We start from the raw sequence: 27,110 nt of genomic DNA on the forward strand, positions 1-27,110 counted from the left end.
AGATCATGTAGTTGATGGGAACAGGAAACCTTGCTTTCAATTAGAGATAGTGAAGTTGTCTGTTTGAAGTAGAATGGATTGAATCTTTTCTCTGGACAAAGACAAACAGCTAATAAATTGTGAAGCTGGATGAACACAGCAGGCCAAGCAGCATCTCAGGAGCACAAAAGCTGACGTTTCGGGCCTAGACCCTTCATCAGAACTTGAAGGGTCTGGGCCCGAAACATCAGCTTTTGTGCTCCTGAGATGCTGCTTGGCCTGCTGTGTTCATCCAGCTTCACACTTTGTTATCTTGGATTCTCCAGCATCTGCAGTTCCCATTATCTCTCAAAGACAAACTGCTGTCAGGGTTGCTACAAGGCAACAGGAAGTTTGTTTATATCTTTGCTTATTGTGAAATTTTAAGGGCCAACCACTGCCAGGTCAAACGCTATACTTTGACTTGGCATCATGGCAATTTTTATATGATCTTTATCCTCCTAGTTGTCATAAGCTCCTGCTTTTCCTAGGCAAAATTGCAGCAGCTCCCAACTTGCCTGCTGTACAAGCAGCTCCTGTCGACACTGTGTCACTGGGTGTTGATCTCACATTTTTTCTAATTAGGGCATTTACATTTACAAAGCGAAGCAAGCACAAGGCAGTTCAGGTGTGGGGTTGGCCCAGAATTTATCTGGTGGGCATGTTCCTGATCCTGCTTTCAAAATCCTCTTCATCAATATGAGAAGTTGATTGATGATAGATCTTATTTAAATACTTAAACATCTGCAAGTTATTATTTACTTAAAAGCTTAAGATCTATCACAAAATCAAAGATAGTGCGGACACTGGAAATTGGAATAAAACTAGAAAATACTGCAAACTCGCAGCATGTCGAGCAAAATCTACGGAGAGAAACAGATCTCATTTTTCAGGTTGATAACCTTTCATCAGAACTAATAAGAACTGTTACACTTTTATGAAGATGAGTTCTTTTTAAGAAGGACGGATAGCACTGTTGGTAACAGGATATGTGCAATTTGTGGAATTTTTGTTATTTATGTTATAAACTATCTGGAATGTGGATTTTATAATCGACATGTTTACGATCCTACTTTCAATTCTATCTAGCATTCCTACCAAACTAGATTTGTAAAAAACATAAACCTCAGCTGGATATATAAGTACAAAGAGGAAAGAGTGTCTGTGCAGTGCCAAGATGGGAGGGTGATTAAGAAAATTGAGAGAAAACAGCTGCTTAAGACGCACTTAAAATCTAATTGTGGAAATTGTGTGCTTCAAACATGATCTGATTTGTATATCAACTTTAAAGCTTGAATGGATTGAAAATAAAAGCATGTTTGTGCAAACTAGTTTTGAATATTTTACATTGCAGAGATGCAACAGCAACAGAAGGTCCAAGTTATATTTTAGTTCATCGTTGAATCTGGAGTTTGGATTTTATAATGCTACATTAGGGGCTATTACATAGGAATTCAGGCAAATACAGGACTAGAACAGATTATTCTGGCCTATTTGTCTGGCAGCACAGTTCAAAACCGGACCATGTAGTTACAAACAACATCCATTATTTGATTTTCTCATCAAATACCTAAAGTAATAGTAAGTCATACAGTAGTAAACTCAACTTTTAGCATTGCATCTGATCAGTCCATTTGCCAGTTGTTTTCTGAGAATCAGTCAATGTCCTTCCTTCACTCCATTTGGGTGCTTTAGTGATTAGAATCCCCACAGTGTGGAAACGGGCCATTCAGCCCAACAAGTCCACACTGATCTTCTGAAGACCATCCCACCCAGACCCATCCCCTAACCCTATTCCTGTATTTCACATAACTGACGCATCTGACTTGCACCTCCCTGAACACAGTAGACAATTTAGCATGGCCAATCCACCTAACGTGCATATCTTTGGATTGTGGGAGGAAACTGGAGCACCTGGAGGAAACCCACACAGGCACAGGAGGAATGTGCAAACTCCACACAGATGCTGAATGGTAGAATCGAACCTGGGTCCCTAGCGCAGTGAGGCAGCAGTGCAAGCCAGTGTGCCACCTCAGATTTTCTCAGTAAATACCCTTAAAGATGTTAAATACAATCTTCAACCTCTCATGGGCTTCAAAGGTTTCTCCTACTTACTTAACAGCAGCTGATGCAGTGAAAGCTGTCAAGTTACCTGCTTGGAGTAGGCCTTGACCGCCATGGGTAAAATAATAGCTGAGGTGGAATGACGCCCTGAAATGACCAATAATTGGCTATATATTTTATTTTGCCAGCTCTTGTTTGCCTTCAGATACGCTGGGGTCCCTAAAGTTCAGGTCATGGGGACTGCGCTGCACATAATCTTACAAAATTATATGTAGATCTAGGATCATATTTTCTGATTTGTATTTAATTTGCTATGCAACCTAATCCCTTTTTGCTTTATTTAATGCTGCCATATAGCTATTCTTAATTCAAATAGAATCTGAAAGAACTGCTGATGCTGTAAATCAGGAACAACAACAAAGTTGCTGGAAAAGCTCAGCAGATCTGACAGCATCTGTGAAGGAAAACACAGAGTTAATGTTTTGGGTCCGGCGACCCTTCCTCCTATCTTTCTATTCTTAATTTCATGTGCTGTATTCAACAGACTGGTTACTGATCCAATAGTAAATAATCTTTCCTAGCCCCATCACATTATACTTACCAATATTAAATTCCATTTGCTATTTTTCAGCACACGACAAGCCTTCTTTTTTAAAAACCAAAAGAACTGTGGAAGCTGTAAATCAGGAACAAAAACAAAGTTGCTGGAAAAGCTCAGCAGGCCTGGCAGCATCTGTGGAGGAGAAAACAGAGTTAACGTTTTGGGTCCGGTGACCCTTCCTCAGAACTCAAAAGCCTTCTCTTTTGCTGTTTGCAATTCTCCCTACTTTGGTGTCTTCAGCAAAACCCTGTACTCACAGCCAAAAATGACAGACTGCAACGGTCTCAGCTATGTTCCCTGGAGGACTCCAGAAACCAGTTGCTTCCCCTGATGCAGTGGTTCTTTTATGCAACTAGTTACCAGTAACATTTAAACATCTACCCATTTGTTCTGTATTTTTCTATCATTTTGATCAACCTCCTGTGTGGTTCAGTATCATAAAACACTTGTCACTGTAGTTAACTGAATGAACAAAGATACAGAAATATTCAGAAAAATTCAGCCAAGTTATTTCACGTGGAAACTTATTACCAAATTTCTCAGTCAGAACAAAAAATGGAGGTAGAATACATAAGGACAGCTCTCGTTATATCACAAATATTGTTGGGTGGGAACAGTTTCAGAGCAATAGGGAAGTCTTATAGGGGCCTGAACAACTTGGGCAATGGTGATGAATGTGGTAGAATCATGCAAGATGTCTAGGAAGACCTCTCAAGTTGAGAGCAACACACTGTATCTTTTATGCATTTGTCAAGCAGTGAGGCAAATTTCTTGCTAGGCAATGGTAAGTGGCTGTTAAGGGGGAGTATAGCTTGTTAAACACCTTATCGACATAACTTACTCCACTCATACTTAGTTTTCTATCTGTGGGGTGAGGTCAGGGTAGATGAGAATTATGAACAATTGTAGCCATATTTGAGAGGGAATACAGTGCTCAGCTTACATAGATGGATTGGATAGGGACCTGGGAGCGCAGACCCTGGAGCTTCATGGGAAGGCCTTATAGGAAGGGGCTATGAATGGCAGAGGGCTTACTGACAGCTGGGAGCTGGAAACCATTGCCCAAGAAGTGCTTGCTATCACCTTCCATCAAGTTGCAAATTGAAATTGTGTTGGGATAGGAAAGAAAATGGCTGAGACAATACCTTGAGTAGGTGAGATAAGTTCCAACCTGTGAGAAGGGGGTTGCACAACCCACTGATGTAAGACCCTTTAAAGAGTCCTAGACCTGGCTCATAATGGCAGTTCTATTTCCATGGAGGCAGTCAAATAATCACATGCATAAGGCAGCTAGGATACCATAGCATAGATGCAATCCCTCAGTTCCTGGACTATGAAGGCAATTATGTCTTAGAGTTGTTGACACCACTGGGTCTTCTTTTCCCTGTGGATGACTAAGTGCTTGGTCTCCAGCAGTTCTATGAATGCCAGTGGCCTGGGGTCTTTCTTCCTTGGCCAGGTATGAAACTATTGCAATGAGGTGCTCATCAGATTGTTTTTCCAAATGCTTTACATGTAAGTTCCCACTGATGTGTTAATTTCTGAGTTGGTAGAGAGTTCAAGAGGCAGCCTTGCCAGTGTTTGCTCTCTAAGGCCTTGGAGCCCTCTTCCTTCAGAGGTTGAGGAGATCCTTTCTGGTGGAATAGCCCTTCTGTCCACTAGGTCTGTTACTATTCCACTGACACCTGCAAGGTATTAGAGAGATGTCATCTCCAGTGTTTAGAAGTGTTGTAAAATAAATGATACTAACAGTGGGATCAGTGTGAAACTTGCAGTGTCATGTAGAGTGGTACTTAGTCGGTTGATAGGACCTGGATCTTTAGGCTTCCCTGCAGGAGTGGTCCCAATTTTCTCCTGTGAGGGCCAAGATTCTCTTCCTGCAGAAAGGGAGGACCCTAATGTCAGGTTCCCCTCTACCATACTAGATATTTCTACAGTATTATGGATTTTTTTTTCAGCACTGGGTGCAGGAAAGGGATTCAGTGAATGTCTCTGACACAGCAGTTAGTCTTGATGTAGGTGGTCAAAGGATTTTGAGGTGTTCAAGTGGAGTGTGTGGCAGCACAAAGGCTATGCAGGGCTGGTGGTGTTAGAGGGTTGGGGGAATGAGAGCGAATAGGAGAAGAAGCTGCTTGCAGTTGTGAGAATCACAGCACGAGCCTTGGTTGGAGGTGAGTGCAGTAGCAGAGAGAGTAAGTGCAAAGAAGCAGAGAGAAAAGTATTTCAGAGATAGTAGGAACTGCAGATGCTGGAGAATCTGAGATAACAAGGTGTAGAGCTGGATGAACACAGCAGGTCAAGCAGCATCGGAGGAGCAGGAAAGCTGACATTTCGGGCCTAGATCCTTCTTCAGAAGGGTCAGCATTTTCTGAAGAAGGGTCTAGGCCCGAAATGTCAGTTTTTCTGCTCCTCTGATGCTGCTTGGCCTGCTGGTGTTTGTCCAGCTCTCCACCAGTTATTTCAGAGAGAAAAGTGTAGCATTTCGCCTGGCAGAACAGAAGAGGTCATTAACCACCGATTAGCTAATCCTCTAGACGAGAGAAACAACACTGACCCAGCTGGCCACCTTGGGCCGGCACGCTGGGTTCTTGAGACGTGGCCTCCTCCGGGAAGAGGAAGGTTCTCTCTGGACCAGATCCCTGGCAGAATATCACTGAGAAATTCCCCTTTTTCTGACATCTTTGGAATGACTGTCTTCCACTGAGCTAAGCAACTTTGGAATGCCAGTCCAGGCACACAGTGGCAGGGCCACCAGGGATGCTGGGCTTTGTAGGATTCCTGGTGAGCAGAGTTCTTCTGGGAATGGTGATTGATGGACTGGGGCTCAACTTGGTCTGGAGGGGTGCCGTGGAGTTGGGATAGCTCGTTGATGAGGCAAGCTTGCTAAGATACGGTAAGAAAACTCACAAGGCCTCTCTGAGAGAAACGTTCACTGAAGCTTGACAAAGGTATTTTGCCAAAAAACTTAAGATTCATCCAAATCTTTATTAAAACCTTTTGACTTCTGTCCATATGCCCCACTTGTAAGCACTGCCCCTTTTATGTCTTAGCTACTTCCAGCATCACTCTAGATGAGTGACCAGGCGAATGGGGTTTTGCTATACTTTTAGAAACCAGATATCAGGCGTGGCTAATGGGTGATTGAACTACTGACAATCCATCAGCTCAATGCCATGTCAAGTCACCTTAAAAACACTGTGCTGAATTTTACCATATAAGCCAGCAGCAAAAGTGCTCCCCACTGCCATGACCTTTTTTGGGATTTGCATCTCAAAAGCTGAAGGTCTGGAGGAGCACACGGCTTGCTGGAGACATCTGGTAGCTGCTCAGACTTCCATGTCTGGGAATTGTTGTCATCTTCTCTCCACTGCCTAGTAAAACAACCAACTGCGTATAAGTGAGGTGAAATGAGGTAATGATGCAATGTTAATGCATGGAAATGGGTCCCTTGTCACTCTTTTGGTGAGATCCTCAACTTGCTATTAAAGCGTTGAGTGGAAATTTGGAACTCTCACGATATTGAGAGTCTCATTTTTCTGATCTTGCCATGATTTTCCTACTGACTGGCCATCACTTGCTCCATTTAGGGGCTGGGAAGATTCCACCAAATGATTTATATTGTCTTGGAAAATATTGGTCTAAGTTTGCCTCCAAAGTGTGATCCTGCAGTAGGTCCCAAAGAAGAATCAGATTTGATTCAAAACCAATCAATCTCCTGCTTCTAATTGCAATGCTGCCAGAGCTGCTGGATTTGTTCCAGCACCTGTTTTTATTTCAGATTCCCATCATTTGCAATAATTTTTATCATGCATTAGGTTAATGCTTTAGTGTACCGCTGCATTGTCTGTCTGATTCTTTACAAGTATGTGTCGTCAATAAAACCACCCAGGAACAGCTTGACTGAAAAACATACTCTGCGGATTAGATCTGCTCCCAGCGTTAAAACTACTGACAACAGCTTAAACAAATATAAGTCATGATTTCATTGTCATAAAATTACAATTTTTGTGATTGAAATATATTGGTTTGTAAAACATAAATTTGCTGTCATTAATATCTTTATTATCTCTTTTCATTTTGATAACTGTGAAGATTTTTATTATGATTCATTAAGCATTTTGAAATATTCTTGAATAGTCTTGTGAAAAATAAGACAAATATATGTCTTCTGCAAATAGGGACAATTTTGACAGACTTACTTGAGGAAAGTAGACAAATGTTGGCCAAATATTAAGACCCCAAATGTTGTAATCATTTATCCACAGAGATCTGACGAAAGCAAATGTTATAGTGCAAGTGTTCAGGTTTCATGAGTCTAAGCATAAGAAGGACTATCATGCTGCCAAATTTACAATAACCTCAGTGCCAGTATAACTAGTGGAACGCGTGGTCACTGCACGAAAGATGGAGTATGATTGTTCCTTGAGATAAGATGCTTCCGCTGTTGTCCAGCTTGTATATACCAAAATGCTAATTGTACAATTGCATCACTGTCCAACAGAAGTTGCAACACATGTGTAATAATTCGTTGCCTGTTAATATATTTATTTGTTTACATTTCTTATACTTCAGGTGACCTTGAGCTGAGACCTTCTGATTTTCTGAGCATTGATAGTCGTCAAGGCATTCTGAAGATTCAGGGAACCCAGGATCTGGATGCAGGAGATTATACATGTGTGGCCATGAATGATGTAGGAAGAGCATCTGGTCAGGTCACATTGGATGTTGGTTGTAAGTTCCTAAAACAAATTCATTGTTTGCTTTAATTGAAGTTTCAGCGCTGCCTCCAGCTTTATAATTTTGTTTCCTCCTGAGTTTTACTTTCATTAGTGTTGATTTTAATTTTCAAAGATTATTCTCCTAAACTGTTCTGTTGCTATCTATTTCCCAAAATTCACTTGCCCATAGCTTGCTTGCAAAATGCTCCATTGAGGTGTTTAAACTAGTATGTACAATTCTGTCGGTGCAATGAATGCAGAAATCCTGAAACTTTACAAAAATTCCAAACTTCCAAGGAATATTTCACCACAAGTATGTTTCCACAAAAGTTGAACAACTTTTGATGATACTGTCCAATTTTGTTTTAATTCACTGTTTAACTTTTGGATAGGTTAACTTCTGGAAGAAAATAACTCCACGAATCAATTAGATTCTGAAAACACAAGTTTTAAAAGTTGATTTACACCTTGAAATGAAAGATTATTAGATATTTACATGAAAAAAGTGTGCAGTGCAATTGATAGATAAAGATTGACTGTATGAAGGATAGTAAGCATTTTATATTCATATTTTAGAAAAGCGGCTTTGAAATTATTAGAGCTAGAGAGGGCAGAAAGGCTCATTTCTGAATTGAAATCTGTCTGGTTTATATAGGAATTGCCTCTTTTGCATGGTAATATTTAAACAAAAGGCCAGGTTAACAGCTAAAGTGTATAACTGCACTCCAGATTTTCAAACACTGTAAACAAAACAATAAAGGAGCTCCTAGTTCCAAAAGAAGGCAAAAGAATTCGAAAAGATCATTTCACACAACAAAATGTATTCTTCCTATTACACCACCCATCTTCACCAGAACATTGAATATTTATCACCAGTCGTGTATCAAACTGCAAACATATGTCATATCTTCTGCCATCATTGGCAAAGACATTTTGAGACTCGCTAGTATTTCTTCACAAGCACAATATGAATTGATGAAAATTATTGCCAATTTTATTTGAAATAATTTTGTGCCATCAAAAGTTACATTTATCTCTCTGACTAGTCTGTGCATTTGTGGGAATGAGAGAGAATACAACAAACTAGCAATTCCTTTTTCAAGTTATTATTAATTCTTTTGTGTGTCAACAGACCCACCCTAATGAAGATCAACCGTCTTTTTCCACAGCCTCTCCTGTTTTCTCACAATCCCCCATGGATATTTCAGCAGATATTGGTTCAAACCTGACTCTGCCTTGCCAGGCACAGGGTTACCCCAAACCACGAATCAGGTGGCAACGGTTGGACAGGGAGTCACTTTTTTCCAGGCACACTGGAGTCAGTCTGGTGACTCAGTTGAGAACAGGAAGCCTTTTCTTTCGCAGTAAGTCACTTGAAACTGTTGCATCGCCTCTCTAAATATTCCTCATATTCTGAAGTTTGAATTTATAAATGAAGTACTATCTATAAGTGAAGTCTTGAATGGGTATGTAACTGTACCTAATGAGCTTTGTGTGAAATTAAGGAGAGACTGTGGTGTTGTGGGAATATCACAAAACCTCATTTTTGAAGAGGCTATGGTGTTGTTATGTTAATGGCTCCCTAGAATCCCTTTCTATCTTTGATTTCTGTTTCACAAACCAAGGCAGATCCAAAGAAATTATAGCCTTACAGCTGCAAAAAGGGAGGCTGCAAGTCTGTCTCTCTTTTTTGTCTCGGTCAAAGTCCTTGAGAATTTGACGAATTTTCCACACCTCAGAATTTTGTTGGCCTTGTAAACCTAGAAAAGCTGAACTGCTTAAACTCTTGGGTACAGCTTGATTTGTGCCCGAACTGAAATCTTGTTTGAAAGGTCTTTCATTGCTCTACAACTATCAGCATTTTGACCTTGTCAACAAGAAAACAGATTGTTTATGAAAATACATCAAATTATTTTTTTCAGACCATTAGCTAGTAAAAATATTTTCTTTTAGCCTTTTAAAATATCATCTCTGCAGATGATATTTGAAAGTATTTTGTCATGTGTGATATTAACCATTCCTAACTTGTGCTTTAGTAGTGAGCTATCATCGATACTCCTTTTTACTATTTTAAATAAGCCAAGCTGACATTCAGTCCTCTGTTCTACACATTTTTCTAATCAACCTATTTAGAGACGTTATGACACACCTCTGGAGCAGGTGGATCTTGGATCCAGCCTCCTAGTCAAACGGTAGGGAGACTACCACTACATTACAACAGCCCTAAATCCTCTTTTTTATGCTTAATCTAAGGGCCAAACTAATTAACAATGATTGAGGATAAACTGCTCTTGCATCTTAATGAAGAGAGGCATTCATAGAACAAAATGTAATTCATTGCACGATAATAACAGATACAAGTTACATTGACTAGTTCAGCATAATTACAAAGACTATCAGAGGTGATACGTCTGTCTCTGTCTGTACATCATGCTGGAATCATCCTTTTTCACCAAAAACTGTGTGAAATCATAAGAATGATTTTTATCTTCAGTAAATCATTTCTGCACTGGAGTATGTTGTATCTCATGATGTCCTTTGTAGAGGATATCATTTTTGTTAGACCTAGTAGTCAGTCCATTACATTGTCCAAAGGAATTCTCCTGAATTTTTCTTCCCTGCAAACACAAGCTCTTAACATTACCTGGGGGAGTTCTAATTTTGTGGAAATCCATCATGACTGATGGTTGCTCTGTTGAAACAAATTTCGTCTTCTTTGCCATATCTTAGATTTCTAGACCAGGTAATTTCTTTGTAACTATGTCCTGAATCTGCGAACATTGTTCCGGCTTCATCTCCATTTTATTTAAACAAACCTTTACTCCCGGTCTGCCAGTACATCTGTGTTCAAGTATAAAACTCTTCAACTTGTGCATTAGGCTGGAAGTCCCATTGATTATATTGGCATAAGTTATTTGTTTTGCATGCAGTTAAATATTTGAGTTGAAGCATTTTGTGCCTTAAGAACTGTTTTCTCTAAGATGTTCAATCTTGTGTTCTGTTTGGTATGTCTTTGGCATTAAACAATGATGACAATATTAATTCTGACATTCCTTCTTTGTGATTTTTTTAAAATTACCTTAAAACTATTTTGAATTTATAGCAGTTGTATTTTCTTCAAAGACTTGATAATTCTGTAATATTCAAACTGTTCAGAGATGTTATTTCACCTTTGGAGCAGGTTGGACTTGAATGTGGGCCTCCTAGTGCAAAGGTTGGAATATTACCATTGCACTCAAGAACCCCTGCAACAGATAATAGTTGATAGCTTGAAGGCACGTCATTCTTGCATTAAATCGATGCTTTTCTAATTATCTGTTTTAAAATTCCTTCAAACTTACGGCAATGTATTATAGCAAAGTTGCAATATTCTCTTTGTCTGCAAGCCTTTCAACTGTATTATAACAGTACTATATTTTTCTAATAAATTTTTAAATTCTGTACCATTGCAATGCTGTGCAGTTTAACTTCTTTTAAGCTTCTGCTCAATAGCAACGCTTTCTCTCTGGACAAATTAAGTGAGAGAAAATGAAAGTTTTAATGACTAGACTGCTACCTAGATGGAGTTTTTCAATTCTTCATTGGTCAAATGAATATTTCCTCTCTTTTTATAGATTAAAACGTAACACATATCACCTTGCACAATTTTAAAAATAAACTTCTGCCTGTGGCCTTAAAGTATCTTCCTACTGAAGTAATTATTTTAAATTTAGTATATCCTGATCTTATCACAACTTTCAAGTTTTTCTACCTTCTTCATTTAGACTTTGTCTTCAGAAGCTTTTAGGTTTCCCTTTCAATTCCTTAAATGTCCTCTGATTTTTCTGATATTGCAATCTTGGTTTAAATTAATATTCTGGCCCCAGCTGTGTTTGTTGTAGCTGTCCTTTGTGAAATACACTCAGAATGGTGGTCATACTCATTTAAAAGAGTAATTGATTCATTTTCATTTCTATCCCCTTCAGCCTGCTTTCTGAGGTGTTATTTCAAAATTGTTCCCTAGTCCACAGAGATTTTAACTTCACTCGTGGAGCACCAAATTGCTCCCACAGAACTTTATTCTCTAAGGACCATCTTACTTGATGATATGACTAGTTTTTACTTGCTTCCTGGTTACTCGCTCTGAAGTGAAGATTTTCTTCTAGAGTTCTACATTTGCCTAGTTGACGCTTCTATGAATGCTACCAACTGTTTGTTTATTAATGGGTTTTCAACTGCTGAGTTCTTATAAAGTGATAAACTTAATATTCTTCTCCAAATGTTCTGTTCTGTGTTGAATAGGTCATATATTGCAGTACCTACCAGTGGTGGCTATGGTTGATGTAGCATGCTTCCACCAATTCCGCCATTCTATGCTGCTTTCAAGGGTTTATCTAATTAGCATTGATGGAGAAAAACTACTCTTGATTCTTAATGAGAAGATACACTCACCTTCCAGAACAAAATTTAGTATATGGATAGCAATAGATATAAGTTATGTTGATTAGTTAGGCATAATTATTAAGAATGTCTGGTGCTAGATATGGCATGTGTGTCTTCAGAGGACCACCTGCTATACTGACAGTTCTCTATCCCAGGACTATGAGATGGCATCAGTGTGGGTGAAGCTTAATACAGCTTCAACATTAACTGTTTCATTACCTTGTATATAACAAAACTTGCTCCCCTAATTGGTTAACCTCCATGAAATTTACCTGCCGGTATCAGAAAGTGCATCCCTGGGAACGCCTTTCAGTCCTGACCTTGGGATCCTAAAACTTGCAACAAAATCTAACCCAGAGTTCAGAATTGTAAGTGCAAGAAATAAATGTTGTTTTTATCTCCATTTAATGCAAATGAGTTAATTAACAACAAGTAAATCTTAATATTTCAGATCTTTGGGTGGATGATGAAGGCACATACATCTGTGAAGCTGAAAATCAGTTTGGAAAGATTCAGGCTCAAGTCACAGTGACAGTCACAGGACTGGGTAAGTGTTCAAGTCATGGTAAGAAACCAGTTGCTGCTAGAACAGAGGTCCCATCTTATAAACAGCACAGCCAAATATTAGGCAATATAAGAAGCATCAGTGCAATACCCATCTGATTTTTCATTTGAATAAAGAGGATAGAGAGAAACTTTCTGAATATTTTTATGCCATAACCTTAAGTTTTTTTGGTGGGTTTTCTTGGTCTTTCCGGGGAAATTCTGAAGCTGCTATTGAGTAGGCAGCATCTGCAATGTTTCATACATAACAGCGTATGTTCGTAAACAAGAGTGTTAATTTTCAGTGAAGTCCAATGTTTTTCTACATAGCTTATCAGAATGTTCAAGGATCCTGGTAGTGATACTTATGTAATTATCTGTTTGTTAAAATATAGCATGGTAACTCATGCCAAACTTTGATTTTAAAAACCTAGTAATTGTACAAGGAAGAACACATTGAAGATGCTAAGGATTCTCCCTCCTATTATTATGTGTACCTTCTGTCCTCTCCCTTTATTTTGTTAGGTTGCAATAGCTTAGAAATGGAATATTCCCTCTAAACCCCTTCATCTGTCTAACCTGTATGCTACAGGACTGTCCTTAAAACTCGGTTCTGATCAAGCTTTTGTTCACCTATTGTACCTTTATTAGACATTGCGCCTATTCTTCGCTCATAACTCATGAAAGCACCTTAGAATGTTTGCCATATTTCGTGTATTTTTTAGCATTAGTTTCAAATTTGTTGATGATCTTTATAAGTTATTCTATTCGGTTAAACTTCTTAATTACAAAAAAGTACCTGTAATAGTGCAGAACTTAAAAGAATCACCTATTGATAATTTATAGGGGTGTTATTATCAAATGAACAGCACAATAAAACACTCAATGTATGTAAAATTCATTTTTAGAATAAACTCTAGTATGTCCTTCATACGTTTTGAATATACTGGCTATCATTACTAGATTCATTGCGTTCGGTTTTTCTCCCCCTCCTGACAGTTACACCGCTGATTGGAATTAGTCCAGCAGTTGTCAATATCATTGAAGGACAACCACTGACTTTGCCGTGTGTATTATTGGCTGGAAATCCTCTCCCAGAACGACATTGGATAAAAAATAACTTCAAGGTGAGTAGAGGCGCAAAATATAATTGTCAAATCAGGAAGTGGTCATTAGCACATTACTTTTTAATTGCATTGGAGTTTAGTTGTTATTCATTTGTAGAGATATATTGAGATTACAGTAAAGATTGGCCAAAAAGGTGACTTGAGAATAGGAAATGAGTAAAGTTGTGTGTTTGTTTGCTTTGGACAGTTTTTCGTTGGCTCAGCTGAGAACTGACATGGTAACATTCTTGAAGATTTCAGGTTGGAGTATGCTGCAATTTCAATTTTAAAAAATTTGCATGGAAGCAGAGACGTCAGAGGCTTTGTGTAAAACTTTGTCCACCCTTTGGTTGCTAGATGTTAATAAAGGTAGTTAGATTGCTGTAGAATTATACATCTTGAGAAGCCTTCTGTAGAGAAATCAGAGAAAATACAGGTTTGTTGAGATGATACTTGGAATGACAACCTAATTAATGACATGAAACTAGTTTTCGTGACAGAGAAGACCAAGAAGCAATATGCTAGATGATAGGTATTGATAGGCAATTGAATTAAAAGTAATTTTCTTGGGCAGTGATTTGGTACATTGGGAACGTAAATGTGAGATTGTTAATATAGGCATGAAGGAGGTAATATGTTTTCATGCACACTGTTGAGGATGTAAAAGCCCTAAAGAAAGATTTGTGAAAGGATTCAAAATCCTCTTCAAAAGGCACGTGGATAAACAGTTGAAGAATAAAACATTAGTAAGGTATGGGGAAAGTGCAGGGGAGTGGGACAAAGTGGATTACTCTTTCATAGAGTAAAGGGCTTAATTGTAATTTTTGTTGTAACATCTCACAATTTTGTGGCAGGTTTTTCTCACATGAGTGGCCATTAGACTTTATTGGACCATATCAAAAGCATTGTAGCTTTTGAACACAGGAAAATAGCACTTCATTTTCAGAAATTCTTGGTACGATGTTTGTTCTCTAATATGTTTAATGAAGAACTCTGTCCTGTGTGATATTTTTTATCTATTAAAGATATCAAGTCTCAACAGCAGTGAGAGAAGTACATGTATGCTTGACCTCAATGCAGCTATCACAGCCCAATGAGCAGGCATTCATGTACTGTAAAATGCAAGAGAAACAAACAAGTGGGATAAACTCAGCTAGGGAAATAGGACTTAATGCTTTCATACATTACAAATATAGATATCCAGAGTTGGCACCAGATACTGGTAACATACAATACCTAGCCACATAATAAAATTGTAACTGCTATTCATTGAGTTTAAGAGTACTACTTTTTGAGAGCATCATCCCATGTAAATTGGTGTTAAAGTTTGCATTATTAGTATCATTCTGTTATAGTGGTTTCTTCAAACTGCAGAAAATTTTTAATAAGCCGAAATCAATGTTACTGAGTGTGGACTAATTTAGGTAAAACTAAATTCCTTTAAAACACACCAAGGCGAAAATGGCAAAATGCAACGACCCCTAAAATATTTTAACATGTCTCTCCCTCTTCCTGCTTCCTAATTCCCACAAAACTGTGAGAATCTAACCCATGATATTTCCACTATTATTATTTATGCTGGTCAAGGTTTAGGAGCAGCAAGTGTGCACCTCACTGAGAGGACCATTTCCAGATGATCTGCCTTCTAGACGAAGATTTCTGTGAAGGAACTATTGAGAGTAATAAAAGAGTATGTATCACTGTACAGAAGTACTATGGGACAAGCTTAGCACCCGAAGAGTCCCACTCCAAAAATTCCACAGCAGGACAGCAACATATCCAACATATTGTTTGGTAATTCCAGGAAATTCCAGAAGTTGATTTTCCTCTTGTCGCTAAGCCCAGCTGAATTTGAGTTCACGTAATTTGAATATACTATTCTGGACTCGAACATCAACCTTTTTAACCTCCTTTTCCTTACTGGTAATGTTTTTCCTGACTATTTGCCCAACGAAACTCAGGAAATATAATGTATCCACTCTTTAAGACAGGATCCAGAGATCACACCAGCATTTAAGGTAAGGCAGATGAGCTTTAGAGCCTGGATCAGTACGTGAGACTATGATGTTGTGGCCATTGCAGACACTTGGTTGAGAGATGGATAGAATTGGCTTCTCAACATTCCAGGGTTTCACTGTTTTGGATGAGATAGAGAGGAAAGTAAAATGAGTAGAGGAGTTGCTTTGCTAACCAGGGAGAATGCTCATCTGCACTGAGAGGGGACATGGTAGAGGGCTCATTCTCTGAGACAATAAGGGTAGAGCTCAAAAGTAAAATGGGTGCAGTCGCACTGATGGAATTGCACTCGGAGCATGGGGTAGCACGGTGGCGCAGTGGTTAGCACTGCTGCTTCACAGCACCATGACCCAGGTTCGATTCCAGCCTCGGGAGACTGTCTGTGTGGAGTTTGCACATTCTCCCCGTGGTTGTGTGGGTTTCCTCCGGGTGCTCCGGTTTCCTCCCACAGTCCAAAGATGTGCAGGTTAGGTGGATTGGCCATGCTAAATTGCCCGTAGTGTTCAGGGAGGCGTACATTAGGTGGGTTATGGGGGATGGGTCTGGGTGGGGTGCTCCGAGGTTCAGTGTGGACTTGTTGGGCCAAGGGCCCTGTTTTCACCCTGTAGGGATCCTATGATTCTGTCGGCCCCCCAACAGCCACTGAGACATAGAAGAACAAATATGTAGGCAGATTGTGCAAAGGTGCAATAAAAACAGAATTGTCATAGAGAGTGACTTTAAATCCCCCAATATTCTGGGACTCCCTCAGAGCAAGAGTCTTAGACAAGGTGGAATTTGTTAAGTGCGAATAAGAAGGTTTCTTGAAATAGTCAGTGGATAATCCAACTAGAGGAGGGGTCATACTGGACCTTGTATTGGCTAATGAGCCTTTCAGTGGGAGAGCATTTTGGAAACAGTGATCACAACTGCTTAAGTTTTAAGACAGCTAAAAATAAAGATAAGTCAGGACCTTGTGGGAAAGTACTAAGTTAGGCAAGGCAAATTACATGAGTATTAGGCAGGAGCTAGAGAGTATTAATTGGGAGAAACTATTATCAGGCAAGTCCACATTTGACCTGTGGGAACTGTTTAAAGACCTGCTGGGGAGAATTCAAGACCAGCACATTCTAGTAAGGAGAAAGGACAAGGATGACAAGGCAAGTGACCCTTGGATAATAAGGGGAGGTTGTGAACTTAATCAAAAAGAAAAAGAAACATTTGTAAAATTTAGGAAGCTAAAATCAAACAGTGCCTGTAAGGAGAGCAAGAAGGGGCCAGGAAATGACCTTGTCAAGTAGGGTTAAAGAGAATCCCAAGGTATTCGATGGGTACATTAAAAACGAGATAACTAGGGAGAATGCAGGACTGCTCAAGGATAAAGGAGAGAACTTGTGCTTGGAAGCAGAATGTGGGTGAGATCCTGAATGAGTACTTCGCATCAGTACTCACTCAGGAGAAGGATATGGAGGACAATGAGAGATGTGTGGAGCATGCTAATGTGCCAGGGCATTTTGAGATCAAGAAAGAAGTAGTGTTGGATCTCCTGAACAGCATTAAGGTGGATAAGTCCCCAAGGCCTGATGGGATCTACCCTAGAGTATTGAGCGAGGCAAGAAAGGAGATAGCTGGGGCTTTGACCATGATCTTGGTATCCTCGTTAGCCAATGGAGAGGTCCCGGAGGGCTGTTGAGTAGCTGATGTTGTTCCTTTGTTCAAGAAGGGAAATAGGAATCATTCAGGAAACTACAGATTAGTGATCTCACATCGATGGTTGGGAACCTATTGGAGGGATTTCTTAGGGATAGGATTTATGCACATTTGGAAAAGCATGGCCTAATTAAGGTCAGCATGGCTTTGTGTTTGCCAGGACATGTCTTACTAACTTGATTGAATTTTTTGAGAAGGTGACGAAGTTGATTGACAAGGGTAGAACAGTGGAAGTTGCTAACATGGATTTTAGTAAGATTTCCAGCAAGGACCCTCCAAGTAGGCTCATGCAGAAGATTAAGATGTGTGGGATTCACAGTGACTTTGGTGGGGGTAGTTGAAATGGTTCGCGACTGGGAAGTGTAGTTGTTTGTTGCGAACTGAATGTAGGTGTTCCACAAAGTGATCCCCAAGCGTCTGCTTGGTTTCCCCGATGTAGAGGAGGCCACAGTGGGAACACTGGATACAGTATATCACATTAACAGATGTGCAGGTGAACATCTGCTTCATGTGGAAAGTCTTCTCAGGGCCTGGGATGCGTGTGAGCTGGAAGGTATAGGGGCAGGTATAGCACTTGCTTCGGTTGCAGGGAAAAGTGCCGGGAAGGGTGGGGCCGGAGGGGAGTGTAGAGCAGACAAGGGAGTCACGGAGAGAGTGGTCCCTCCGGAAAGCACATAAGTGTGGGGAGGGAAAAATGTCTTTGGTAGTGGGGTCAGATTGCAAATGGTGGGAATGTTGGAGGATGATGCGTTGGATTTGAAGGTTGGTGGGGTGGTACGTGAGGAGGAGGGGTATTCTGTTTTGGTTATTATTGCGGATAGGGGATATGAGGGATGAGTTGCGGGAAATGCGGGAGACATGGTCGAAGGCATTTTCGATCACAACATCGTGGTCGGTAGGCCCTATTCCTGTGCTGTACAGTTCTATGTTCTAGAAATGTATGTTAAATGCAGAGCAGATGGAGAGCTGGCAAAGTGGATCTCTACTCCAGTTTCCTCTTCCAGTGTTCCAGAGGTAAAGCATGGCTCATTAAGCAATGGTAAATTAGTTTCCACTTCCAAATCAAGTGATTGCATCGTTAGGCAGCACGGTGAAAAGAGCTGCATCTCCCTCATACCCTTTCCACAAGAAGCTCAAAAATACCCAATATCTGACATATACCAAGAACACTCTGTGGTTATCAAACTGCATAGCACAGAGAATAATCTAATTCAAGTTGGTGAGAACATGGCTGAGAATGGAATTTGAAGCATATCATTGTGCAATATGTAAGGTTGTGTGGAGTCTGGCCTCAGTGCAGAATTTGTGCCCTAATGAAGCAAAAAAGTTTGATATTCTATTCAAAATATCCATTCACTTGGGAAAAAAAAGCTACTTTAATGATTACAAATGGAATCAGATGTTGCATCATTTATGTTTACTGTACATGTTGTAAAGTCAATGCAATCTTTGGTACCTGCTTTCCTTCCACATCTTAACGTTCCTTAATGAGAGTAAGCTGTGGGCATGAGTGTAGACAAAATTTAAACTTCCAAAGAAAAAGACACAAAAAGGAAAGGCTAGAAATCGAAAGTAAAAGCAGAAAAAAGACACTTGACGCTGCTGCTCAAAAGGTCAGTAATTAGTATCCTTGATACATCAGCGATCATTAGTGAAAAGAAAAAATCTGAAGGAAATAAACTGGAACCAGCAGCAATGTTGAGGGAAGGGAAGTTTGTTGTGGGAATGAGGTTTGACAAATGTATACTAACATACTAGAAGGGAAATGAACATCAATGGAAACTCTTCCAAAGAAGACAAATTCCAACATCTTTCTCCCTCAGTCTCTTTTCTACCCATTCCTGTAGTTTTCAGGTTGTATTTAAACTTTAGTACCTATTTCTTGCCACTGAATTAGAAATTTGAATTAGAAATACACACAAACATTAGTAGATTTAGTTGTGTGAGTCAGTTAAACATCATTGCTGAAAAGTTCACCGTCTCTTCTCTAGGTGACATCAGATGGATACATGACTGTACGTAGGGATGGAAGCCTTCATATTGAAAGGATTCGCCTACGTGACAGTGGGAAGTACATGTGCGTGGCTAGTAATGTGGCTGGAACCAGGAACAGAACGATTACTGTGAATATATTTGGTGAGTGCTGTTCAATGGTCACTCTCAGGAGGCTATGCGGATGAGGGAGCATTGAAGTCTCTTCTCTAGGTGACATCAGATGGATACATGACTGTACGTAGGGATGGAAGCCTTCATATTGAAAGGATTCGCCTACGTGACAGTGGGAAGTACATTAGCTTGTTATATTGAGACTTTGGGATAGGCTGAATAGAAGTCAGTTTTTTTTTCCTTGTCTGTGAATTTGTATGCTTTGAAACTATTGATTTATATTGTGCAGTCATTACCTATTACAGAAAATTATTTACATTATTTGCACAGATTTGTTCACTGTAATTAACTTGCCAAATTTATGATGATGGGCAAGACAAGATGACGACTACAGGTCATAGGAAAATTCTTCTTGACCAGCTTTCTTTGCATCCTTTCAATACCTGATTTATTCTTTTGTAACTTTCCTTTCAGTAATTATATATATTTTAGAAATCCTTTCAGTAATTATATATATTTTAGAAATCCCTGGATGCACCACAGAAAATGGAGTTGGCTATTCAGCATCTGTTCTGCAATTTCTTTAGCTTCACATTCCTTGTGACCTTTACCAAACAAAATTTCATCTGTCTCACTTGTGAATTTTTCAGTCTTTTTTTGAAGGATGTATTATTTTCACCATTTTTGTGCATTTTGATTTCACTCCTAAGTGGTTTTGTTCCACGTATAATATTTTGCCCTCGATCTGGATTCCACCATGAGATAAAATAGTTTCTCTGTATCAACTCTACCAAACCCCTTTATCACTTTATCACTCCATTAAAGCCAAATTTATGTAACATGCTGTCATAATGTCACCATTTAAAGGTTGGTGTCATGCTGTTCAATCAGTGCTGTGACTATTTCAAGGCCAATATATTCTTCAGGATCAGTACTCCAAACCGAATGAAACATTCTAGATGGAATCTGACAAAGGTTCTGTATAATTTACAAAGTTTTTTTCACCTATTTTATCTTCAGGAGCATACATTCTTAATGATTAAAATAGTAATAATGTAAATTAGAAGAATAACATGTTTTTAATTTTAGAATTCCATATTTGTTTTCTTTTTAACTTCTTGTATTAAGCATATTAATTGAATTATTTACCGTTCATTGTATAGACATAGTATTCACACTGTTGTGAAAATGCTGCTCACAACATTGTTTGTGAATATTTCCACTCCATATTCTACCTTTCAAAGATGATGTAACTCTATATTCCAAATTCATCCCATTTTTGGATGCAAATCATAAAAAACAAGGTTTACAATTAATACATCGCATTACTTGTAAAATCACATAAACATTGTTGAAATCAAAAAACTGTAAAGGGTTATTGATAGGTTAAACTAATATGCAAACATTTTGTGGATGAGGTATAATATGGAACATGGCACATAAGGATCTGGATGTCCTTGCACATGTAACACAAGACATCATCATGTAGGTTCAACAAATAATCAGGAAGACAAATGGAATTTTTTTTTCTTTGTTTATGGATGGGAGTGTCACTCACCAGGCCAGCATTTGTTGCTGATTTCTTGTTGCCCTCAAGATATTTACTGCCAAGGGGAGGGAATATGAAAGTATGGTAGCCTTGCTAATTTCCCAGTAAACAGTGGGCCGCCTCTGTAGGCACAAATTACACTCTCCGATCCTTTATTAGTCAGGCAAGGAGACCAATTTGCCACTGTTCTGCATCCAACCCATAAAATGGACCAGGATTGATCAGGGCATGATTCAACTTCTAACCCAGTATTTCCTCTTAGCAACAACACCACAGGAGATCAGTAGTCCCTTTGGAACCAGCAAGAAATTTTGAGTATTCTGTAGTGAACATTCCAATGAGAAAAGATCTCTTGTGCATCTCAATACTTGGACAATGTGAGTGAATTTACTGGTCAACCTGCCTTTGCAGATGTTATGATTCTAGTTACAAGATTATAGGACAAGCATGATCATTGTTATTGTATAAAACATAAAATATGGGCAGTACAGTGGCTCAGTGGTTAGCACTGCTGCCTCACAGCACCAGACACCCAGGTTCGATTCCAGCCTGGGGTGACTATCTATATGGAGTTCGTGCATTCTTCCTGCATCTGCATGGGTTTCTGCCTGGTGATCTGGTTTCCTCCCACAGTCCAAAGATGTGCAAGTTAGGTGGATTGGCTGTGCTCAATTGCCCATAGTGTTCAGGGGTGTGTTTGTTATAGGGGGATGGGTCTAGGTGGGATGCTGCAAGGGGTGGTGTGGACTTGTTGGGCCAAAGGGCCTGTTTCCACACTGTAGAGAATCTAATCTAATCTGAATTACCCATAGTTTTCAGGGTTGTGTAGGTTAGGTGTATTAACCATGGGAAATGCAGAGTTACAGGGATAGAATAGGGGCAATGGATCTGGGTGGGATGCTCTTCGCAGGTGAAAAAAAATTATTCAAACTTGAACAAAATGGGCATAAGCAAGAATGACTAATAGGCAAACCAAGCAGGTAAATTAATGATGCTAAACTACCTCCACTATGTGTGCACAACTTAGACTCTACTGCTCATGATTACAATGTAGCTAGTAAGGGTTAACACAAGCTATGGTTGAACACCTAACAGAATGCAATTTAATGGTTGATGTGGTCAAGATAGAACACACCCAGAGGTTAGTGACATTATAGGTCAGCAAATCTTATTGAAGCTTTTTTTCTTTTATAAGGGATTCCAATTTTTAACTTTTGAAGACTGGCTTCAGAACTTCCTCAAATGTCTCCCTTCCTCAGATTACCCCAGGGAGTGTTCATCCTTGGCTATCTCAATCTATTCTCCTAACATCAAATGCTCCAGGACCCCCGAGGCAGCTCTCCCACATCTAATTACAGTTAGAATTTTAACTTTTATAAAAGTGAGCTTCACCGTGCTGCTGATGAATTTCTGTAAGCTCTAATTTTGCTCACCTGTATCAAGCAAACATTGTGTGTGGGCTTTCTTCATTCTTTCCGAGCCGCAATGAACTAACTAACTATCAATGGCTTTCAGAGTTTTATGTTTCCTCTGTGACCTGGAATCTAACAGCAGCACTGATGCTGCCTGAAGTAACTTATTTTCTTGAGCACTCCCCAAATCTATACTGCAACTAACTTCTCCCAGATCAAGAAAACCCAGATAAATTGAAACCGGAGAACCTTTTTATGATCCACCATGCCTTGAAAATTTGCTTACTCTTAAGCTTTTAACATGTCCTTTAAGATTTACTGAATGCTTCTTAGGTTAATTTGACTCTGCTTCCCTCTAGGTGGCGATGAAGGTAAGCTTTACAGCACCATGTCTCCAGTGAAGTAAATTATCTGCTGTTTTTATTATTTTCAGACAATTTTCAAGTTGGTAGGGCGTAACTGACAGGGTGCCACAATAATCAATACCATTCAATTTTCTTTTTGATAACTTGAATGAAGAGACTTAGAATAAGTTGGCTGACTAGACAAAGCTTTAAATGTGACTGTCAGTTTTGAAGAGAATACAAGGCTGCAAAGAGATGTAGACATGTTAATTGAGTGACTGATGGAATTCAGTGAGATTTCTTTATCATCTACTGAACACTTAAACAGTTCACTTTTCCATAAATTGCAAATATAGTTAATCCAATCCTGCAATAATGGGATATCCAAACTTTAACAATGCACTTTGTCTCTTTCAGTTCTTCCTGCCATCCAACATGGACCTCAAGTATTCAGCACGATTGAGGGAGTCTCTGTAAAGCTACCTTGCAAAGCGCATGGTGTTCCCAAGCCTTCAATAGTCTGGTCTAAGGTACCCATCTATGATATAAACAAGTTTTTTGAAAGAGCATCTAAAGACGCTATCGTCTGGAAGTTGGAGGATGATAAGTACAGTGTCTTGTTATTTGTTCTTGTTTAGTCGCATAAATCAGTGATATTGAAAGAATGACTATATTTTCAAGTCAGGGTGATGAGTGTTTGGTGGGGAACTCCTCGCTGGTGGTGTTCCCAAGTATTTGCTGCTCTCTACTTCTAGATAGTCGTAGTCTTGGGTTTGGAAGGTACTGTCTAAGGACCCATGATGAATTTATACAGTGCATCTTGTAGATAGTACATACTGCTGTTACTGAATTTCAGGGTGAAGGGAATGGATGTTGTGCACATGGTGCTAGTCAAAGAGGCTGTTTGTTCTGGATGGCCTCAAGCTTCTGGAATGTTGTTGGGCCTTCACTCTATCTCGGCAAGTCAGGAATATTCCATCACAATCCTGACTTGTGCATTGTTACAGTGGACAGACTTTGGGAATCAGGTGGTGAGTTAGTTGCTGTAGTGTTCTCAGCCTCCAATCTCCTCTTGTAGCACAGTATTTACGTGGTGTTTCCAGTTGAGGTCAATTTTTTTTAAATTTCAAAAATGTATTTAATTCATAAACAACTGTGTGTGTGTGTGTGTGTGTGTGTGTGTGTGTGTGTGTGTGTGTGTGTGTGTGTGTGTGTGTGTGTGTATAGAGAGTCACAAATACAGTTCAGTTCTATACAGTGGCATACCAAGCAAATGAACAAATATTTGAGTTTGACTCTAAACCAACAAACCAAAGACATCCCTGACCTACATAAGTCTATTGTTACATGCATTAAGGCACAGGGAGGGTCCAATAACTGAAGGGACCCCTAATTAGCTACAATAGGAAGACCTTAGACAGCTGCCTTTCCTCACTGCGCCTTGGCAGCAGCAGTCCCAAGCTTTGATGCATCCCTCAGCATGTAGTCCTGGACCTTGGAATGTGCCAGTCTGCCACATACTGTGAAGATCAATGCTTTGTTCTGGAAGGCCAACAAGTTTTGGCCGACCAAAGATCATCTTTCACTGAGTTGATAATTCTCCAGGTGCAGCCTATGTTTGTCTCAGTGTGCATTCCAAGAAACAGAGGTCAATGTAACCCCTAGGATGTTGATAATGGGGGATTTAATATTGGTGACACCATTGAATGTCAAGAGGCAATGGTTAGATTTGCTGTTGTTGGAAATGGTTATTGTCTGGCATTTGTATGGCATGTTTGTTACTTGCCGTTTGTCAGCCCAAGCCTAGTTGTTGTTCATGCTGCATTTGGAGATATTCTGCTTCAGGGTCTGAGGATGCACAAATAGTGCTGAACATTGTTCAGTCATCAGGGAACGTCCTCACCTCTGACATTATGAAGGAGGAAATGTCATTGATGAAGCAGCTGAAGATGGTTGGGCCTAGGACACTACCCTGAGGAACTCCTGCAGAGATGTCCAGAAGCTGAGAGGACTGACTGCCAACAACCATGACCAAGATAGCCTTCCCATAATTTTGTGTCAGGTATGATTCCAACTAGCAAAAAGTTATTCCTTCATTTGCATTGACTCCCGCTATGCTTAGGCTGACAGTGCCACACTTGGCTAAAAGCAGCCTTGATATCAAGGGGTGCCACTCTCACCTCACTTCTGGAACTCAGCTGTTTTGTTTATTTCTAGACCAAGACTGAAAGAGATCAAGAGCTGAGTGGCCCTGGCGGAACCCAAACTGGGCGTCACTGAGCAGGTTATTGCTGAGCGGGTGCTGCTTAATAGCACTGTTGATGACACCTTCCATCACTTTACCGGTGATTGGGAGAAAATGGAGTGGTAATTTGCTGGATTGGATTTGTCCTGCTTTTTGTGAGCAATACAAACTTGGGTAATTTTCCACATTGTTCCGTAGACGTTGATGTTTCACTGTACAGGAACAGCTTGCCTCACGGTGTGGCATGTTCTGGAGCACAATAGTTAGTGCTATTGCCAGAATGTTGTCACGGCCCAAAGTCTTTGCAGTATCCAGTGCTTCCTGCCATTTCTAAACATAACTTGGAATGAATTGAATTGGTTGAAGTCTAGCACCTGTGATGCTAGGGACCTCCGGAGAAGGCAGGGATGGATCATCCATTTGGCACTTCCGGCTGAAAGTTGTTGTAAATGCTTTAGCCTTATCTTTTGCATTGATGCTGTGGGCTCACTCATTGTTGAGAATGAAGATATTTATGGTTCCTCCTCATACAAGTTTTTTGTTTAATTTTACCATAATTCACAACTGGATTTTGGCTCTTGTCACAGCCAAATGTATTAAAATATACACATAATGTCTTTATAACAGAATAAAATTAATTGGATTTATTCAAAAGAGTATCTATTTCAGCTTAATCATATTAAGTACAACAACTGACGTGTATTGGATACCAACCTCATTAAGAGGAACAAAAATACAAACTGAATGTTATGAGTCTTTATCAAGACCTTGATCTCCTGAAGTGACATATTGCAATTTCTGGATTCCTGCCATGCTTTATATCAGTTTAACTAAGTTCTAGTAACAAAGATATTTGAATTGTCACAATGTACATGCTAAACGGTGTTCTGTAAATTATAAGATTCTCTACAAGTAAGCTTAAAGTTAATGTGAAGGAGGTCAGCAAGTTTCATTAGAGTCATCACTAATGAGCACAATGCAGAGTGTTCAGAAGTACAAGATACTGTCAAATAATGATTAAAAGTTGTAGTTTTGAAAGTAGTTGAAAATAATTTCTATTTTCTTTTTCAGAACGGTGAACTCATTAATCAGCATGTGGGGAAAATCAGCACAGAGCCAGATGGTGGTTTGTTGATATCTTCACCAACTGGTGAAGAAACTGGGGAATTTGTGTGTACAGCAACAAATGCAGCAGGCTACGCCTCACGTAAAGTTCAGCTAACAGTTTATGGTATGAGTTCATATGAAACTATGTTGTGCATTCTCAATTTATATGTTTGTTGCTCTAGCATATCCCTGAATCAACTGGCCCTGTACTTATTCATGGCACAACAATGACTGACAAGATAGTGAGGTAACTCTTTTGCCATTGTCCAATTTATAGATCACAAATGGGGTAGGCCACAATACATAGTTCTGATTTTCTCGAACTGTCCCTGTTAAAATGATAAAGCTAACACCAAACATTTTAATTTAACAGTATTCAGGTTAAAATGTCAACAATAGTGTTCCTGTGCCAATAAAGTCAAGAAAAATATATAACTCGGGAATTTTCCACATTTACAATGTGGAAAAGCAAATATGCAGTGAGCATCATTGGCTGGGGCACAAGAGTTACTTTCTTGCATTCACGAGGAGGAGAGCTACATGGATAGTACGTTTTAGGACGTGGACACCCTACGGATTGTGAAAGTGCAGACAGAGAGGAAATAAATGATAATTGAGCACTCAAGGAGAACAGGCAAGTAATACAGGGGTCTCCTGAGTGCATCCTGCTCGCTAACAACTATTCAGTTTTGAATGCCAGTTAAAGGGAAGGTTCCTGTGGGGAATATATCCACTTACAGTTCAGGTATATTTTAACAAGGGGAAAGCCAGGGCAAACAAAATCAGATCTCGCTAGAGATTAGATGAGATGAAGATTAAGTTGAAGCAGAAAATGGAGCTGATTAATATCAGATTGATATCACAAGAGGAAACCAGGCCGAATATTGAAAGTTTCGCGGGCACGTGAAAAATAAATCAGATCAGGAGAAGAAGTGAGGACCAAGAAGGGGATCTGTATGGGACAGAGGCATGACTGCGGTATTAAATGAGTATTGTGCGTCTATCTTTACCAAGTAATAAGATGCTGCTAGATGCATAGTAGGAGAGAAAATGATTGAGATGCTAGGTCAATTTAAATATTGGTAGGGAAATGATATTAGAATGGCTGCTGCTTGCAAAATTCTTAAATCAAAAGAATAAGATGGGATGAATCCAAGAATGCTGAGGGAA

At 39.5% G+C, this 27,110-nt stretch overlaps 1 protein-coding gene across 5 annotated transcripts in view; it reads left to right on the plus strand.

Annotated features, from left to right (window-relative positions):
• The window catches only part of hmcn1 (hemicentin 1), a 545,704-nt gene that overhangs the window by 205,808 nt on the left and 312,786 nt on the right, over positions 1-27,110 (plus strand). For all 5 annotated transcript variants that reach the window (XM_059647829.1, XM_059647834.1, XM_059647832.1 and 2 more), the window contains 7 exons: positions 7,256-7,414; positions 8,571-8,765; positions 12,275-12,370; positions 13,366-13,493; positions 19,169-19,313; positions 23,006-23,118; positions 25,905-26,064. In XM_059647829.1, coding sequence (XP_059503812.1) covers positions 7,256-7,414; positions 8,571-8,765; positions 12,275-12,370; positions 13,366-13,493; positions 19,169-19,313; positions 23,006-23,118; positions 25,905-26,064 — 996 coding nt within the window. The remainder of the gene's footprint in view (positions 1-7,255; positions 7,415-8,570; positions 8,766-12,274; positions 12,371-13,365; positions 13,494-19,168; positions 19,314-23,005; positions 23,119-25,904; positions 26,065-27,110) is intronic.

This window comes from Stegostoma tigrinum, chromosome 8, assembly GCF_030684315.1.
Source record: "Stegostoma tigrinum isolate sSteTig4 chromosome 8, sSteTig4.hap1, whole genome shotgun sequence".
NCBI lineage: Eukaryota > Metazoa > Chordata > Chondrichthyes > Orectolobiformes > Stegostomatidae > Stegostoma > Stegostoma tigrinum.